This window comes from Empidonax traillii, unplaced genomic scaffold (genome assembly GCF_003031625.1).
Source record: "Empidonax traillii isolate 1590-97213 ecotype Southwest subspecies unplaced genomic scaffold, ASM303162v1 scaffold4003:size10358, whole genome shotgun sequence".
Lineage (NCBI taxonomy): Eukaryota > Metazoa > Chordata > Aves > Passeriformes > Tyrannidae > Empidonax > Empidonax traillii.
This window is the reverse complement of record NW_020959196.1, coordinates 6,311-10,358: the sequence shown is the minus strand read 5'-3', so window position 1 is coordinate 10,358 and position 4,048 is coordinate 6,311. Positions and strand designations below refer to the sequence as shown.

The 4,048-nt window shown below is 49.8% G+C and overlaps 1 protein-coding gene across 1 annotated transcript; it reads left to right on the top strand.

The window, feature by feature from the left end:
• Positions 1-4: 4 nt before the first annotated feature.
• Positions 5-3,747, top strand: LOC114072790 (butyrophilin subfamily 1 member A1-like; the record flags this gene model as incomplete). Its single annotated transcript, XM_027910635.1, has 3 exons — positions 5-236; positions 952-1,056; positions 2,965-3,747. Coding segments are annotated over 3 exons (858 nt in total), but the record flags the coding sequence as incomplete, so codon positions are not given.
• Between the last annotated feature and the right edge of the window lie 301 nt (positions 3,748-4,048).

Sequence of the window (4,048 nt, the reverse complement as noted above, 5' to 3'; positions counted from 1 at the left end):
CTGGTTTCGGGAGCAGTTCTCGCCCTTTGTGCATCGCTACAAGTGGGGCCAGGACCAGTACGGGGAGCAGATGCTTCAGTACCAAGGGCGCACTGAGCTGCGGAAGGACGGCCTTGCCAAGGGCAGCGCGGACTTGAAGCTTTTCCATGTCCGACCATCTGACACAGGGACTTACACCTGCTTTGTTCGCCGTGGCTCAGATTACGACAAGGCTAAGGTGGAGCTCAAGGTGACAGGTCTGTAGTTTGTGCCCCTGGTTCCTCTGATTTACTTGCTCCTGGCCAGTGCTCTTGTTCCCTGTCCTTGTGCCCAGAAACAGTTTCAGGGGGTTGCTTTGGAAATAGGGTTTTATGAAGTCCCACTGTTGAAAATAGCAGGAATGTTTCATAGAGGTAGAACTGCCCACCGAGTAGCCATAAGGAGCTCGTAAGGTGCTTCCCCCTTCAAAAGTGTTCTTGATATTGCTTCACAACAGCAGCACTTGTTTTTGAACCCTTGTTCTGCTTGTTCTTTGGGAATGAACAAGTCCTTGAGACTTTATTCTCCTGGGGATCCATTACTTTTCTCCTGGTGATGCTGTTTTGCACTAGAGTGCTGCTCTTGATGCACATCACCCTATTTCTGATCCCATGTTGCCTAATGAAATACAGCATTTGGGTTTTTTTCAAAGGAGAAGAAAGGATGATTTAATCAGAACTAACTTGGTTAGAAATCCCTCTTCCTTTTAGAATTCCTCCACAATGCGGAGGAATTTCATCAGCCTGGGAAAAGTGCAAAATTGCCCAAATTGAATTTTTGTTCAATATATCAATTTTTTGTCTCTTTGTGAGGTAGAGTCTGGTTTTCACCCTCGGTGGGATTCAGACAGAATGACCTGGTATGAAATAGAAATTATCTCCTTTCAGTTGCTACTTGCACAGTAACCTCCCCCTTGGTGATTTAAATTTTCAGATCCCTTTTTCGAAGATACCCATCCTTGGAGGACTGCCCTGGGCGTGGTCCTGGTTGCTGTCATTGCTCTCCTTATTATGACTGTTTATCTCTTTAGAATTAAAGGTACTGTTCTGAGTTTGGGGCTGGGGAAGGGACTGGGCAGCCATCCTACTCAGCCACCTGTAATCCTGATGGGTGAGGGGGCTGAGAAAAACCTGGAAGGAACCAAAGTTGACCTTAAAGCAGCATCAGCTACTCCTCTGCCCCAGTACAGCAATGCATCAATAATTTGCCTTGAGCTGCAGAGAATCCCTGGCAGTTCGGGGGGCCTGGCAGGGCCTCCTTTCCTTTTAAAGTTGCAGGAAGCTTTGGGGTAGCACATTCCATTGTGCAGGGGCCTGAGCTTTTCTGAGCAGTGCAGAGCACAGGCACAGGGCCCTTAGGTAGCACTGCAGGGGACATTTCAGCCCCTGCTCCTCCCTTGTGGCTGCAAAGCTGCCCCTTTCCCGCTGCCCTGGAGCTGCAGCCCGTGCTCAGGTCTCCAGCAGCACGTGCTGATCTCTGCCCACAGTGGGATCAGGCAGGGTGGGCGACACCCCCAACGTCTTGGCAAGACAGGCCCTGAGGAGCTCCTGGGCTGCAGCTTTGCCCTTGGCAGCAGTTTCAGCCTCCTCCCTACCCCAAGGAGTGTATCAGGGAAACGGCCCCAACTTTGCTGCTGACACTCTGATCTGCTTTTGGTGGGTTTTTTCTTTCACTTTTAAAGTGTGAACCAAAAAGTGGTTCACTTGGTGATGGCTAGACGGACAGACTGAATTTGAGACTTAAAATTCAAGGTCTCTGACAATGGTGCCTGGGGATGGGAAGGGGTGGTGGCAGCAGCAGAACTGGCAGGGTGGGAGTGCCCTGGTCCCCTTGGAGATGAGGGAGCTCCCCGAGATCATTTCCTGCCCCCATTGGAGCAGGACAAGCTGCAGCGTGGCCGGGGGAGCAGAGCTCCAGGCTGGGGGTGGCACAGGGCTTTGCACTGCTCACCCTGGGCATAAACCCGCCCTGCAGCACCTGCAGGCAGGTACAGGAGAGGGCAGACAGGCCATGTCCAATTCTATGGCCCACAACCCATTTGTGATGGTTTATCTTCCTTTACAGGGAAACAAGCCAAGGAACTCAGTGAGTATCATTATCTTTTCTGTCCTGTGTTTCTCATGTGTGCCCTCATTTTGGGCACAGAACAAATACAGAACTTGTTTCACAAAGATGATTTTCCTTTGGTCTCTGTGTGGTTTTAGGCTCTTCCCTGTTACCTTAGTTCTGTATTAAGGAGGAAATTTTGTCAGTTTTCAAAGTACAAAGTGACCATCAATGCATGTCCCAATCAGGACAGGCAGTGTGATTGCAATTGGGTGCAGCCCTTCCATGTACTCAGACACTGCAGTCTTGAAGCAACTCACTCTGAGATGACTTTCACAAAGAGAACATCAGTGCAGAAAATGTGCACCTCCACTGCCATATCATTACCCTGAGCTAACCCAGCACCCATGTTTTCCATTGCCTCTGACCTGTGGGTTTTGTGTGTTTTTTTAAGCATGGAGAAGAGACGCAGTGCTGATAGAAGAAGGTAACTAAGCTTGGTCTTTCATGATGCTGAATCATCTTCCCTGCTTTGATCCCCCTTCCTGGCACTTCCCCTCCTGCAAGTGATGCTGCTGGGAGCAGGCATGCTTCTGCTGACCCTCCCTTGAATTTGGTGCATGTCCCACTTTCAGGCAAATCTGCAGAATCCTTGTCCTCAGGGAGCTGTGTGAAATTCTTCATCCTGGAGGTCTGCTGATGATCCTCTTCCCTCTCTGCTCACTCTGTTCTCTCTGCTTCATTTTCTCTTCCTTGCACTCGAGTTGTTACCTTGTGCACCTTCCCATGCCACAATCTGCCAGCTCTCACTCCAACCCTGCCTCTTCCTTGGGCAGCCCCAGCAAAGATCTGTCCTGGGGTGAGCTCTGCCCTGATGTACTGATTCCATCTCTCCTGCAGGGAACGTGGTTCTGGATCCAGACAAAGCCCACTGTGAGCTTGTTGTGTCTGACAATGGCAAAAGTGTGACACGAGGTGACCCACGAGAGGACATCCCTGACACCTCCAACAGATTTAACCTGCAGACCTGCGTTCTGGGCCGTGACGGCTTCACCTCTGGGAGACACTACTGGGAGGTTGAGGCGAAAAAGGATACAGGAACATGGGCTGTGGGGGTCTCTAGAGAAGATGGGAAAAGGAAGAGTTATTTTACTTTGAAACCAGAGGAAGGCATCTGGGCAGTGGGGAAACAGGGAGAATGGTTGAAAGCTTTCACCTCCCCTCATCCTACTTCGTTTCCTGCAATCCAGGCTCCCAGGTGGATCAGGGTCTCTCTGGATTATGAAGAGGGACGGGTGTCATTTTTCAGTGTTGATAAGGGGATTCACATCTTTACATTTTCACAGGCATCATTTGGGGGGAGAAAAGTCTACCCTTGTGTCTGGGTGGGTCATGAGACATGTCTGAAAATATGGCCCTGATGAAGAGGAGGCAGTAAGAGAAGGTTCTCCAAGGGCAGAGATCTCGTTACCTCTCTGGACCTCTCTTCCATACTGCATCTCTCTAAGATCTTTCTCTGAGGCCAGACAGGCTGTTCTGGTTCCGGTGCAGATCAGTGGGAGAGGCCATGGCCAAGATGATACCACCTCACATCATTTCCAGGTGTGTGGAAAAGGAACTTTCTCTCTTGCTTCTGAGGGCAAGAGTTCCTTAAGTGTGGAGGCTGGAACCATTGTTCCATTGTCTCAGGCTCACTGAACATTTGGCATGTAAATCGCCCTCTCTTTGTACACTCTTCTTCTCAGTTTGGTTGCTTTTTCTGTTCCTTTTATGATATCATTGCTGTTTCCAGTGTATTGTTCTTCTCACAACCCAGGATCTTTGCCTTTTGTGCTTTCAACCAGAGGTTGAGCAGCATCTGCTTTGGGAGAGTCTGGGTGGGAGCTCTTAACTGGGGAGTGTGATAAACTGGCTGTACTTTGAAGAGATTTTGGTTAGGCTTGGTGAAACTTCAGGGCCTTGCTGTGTGATTTCCGTGTGTATT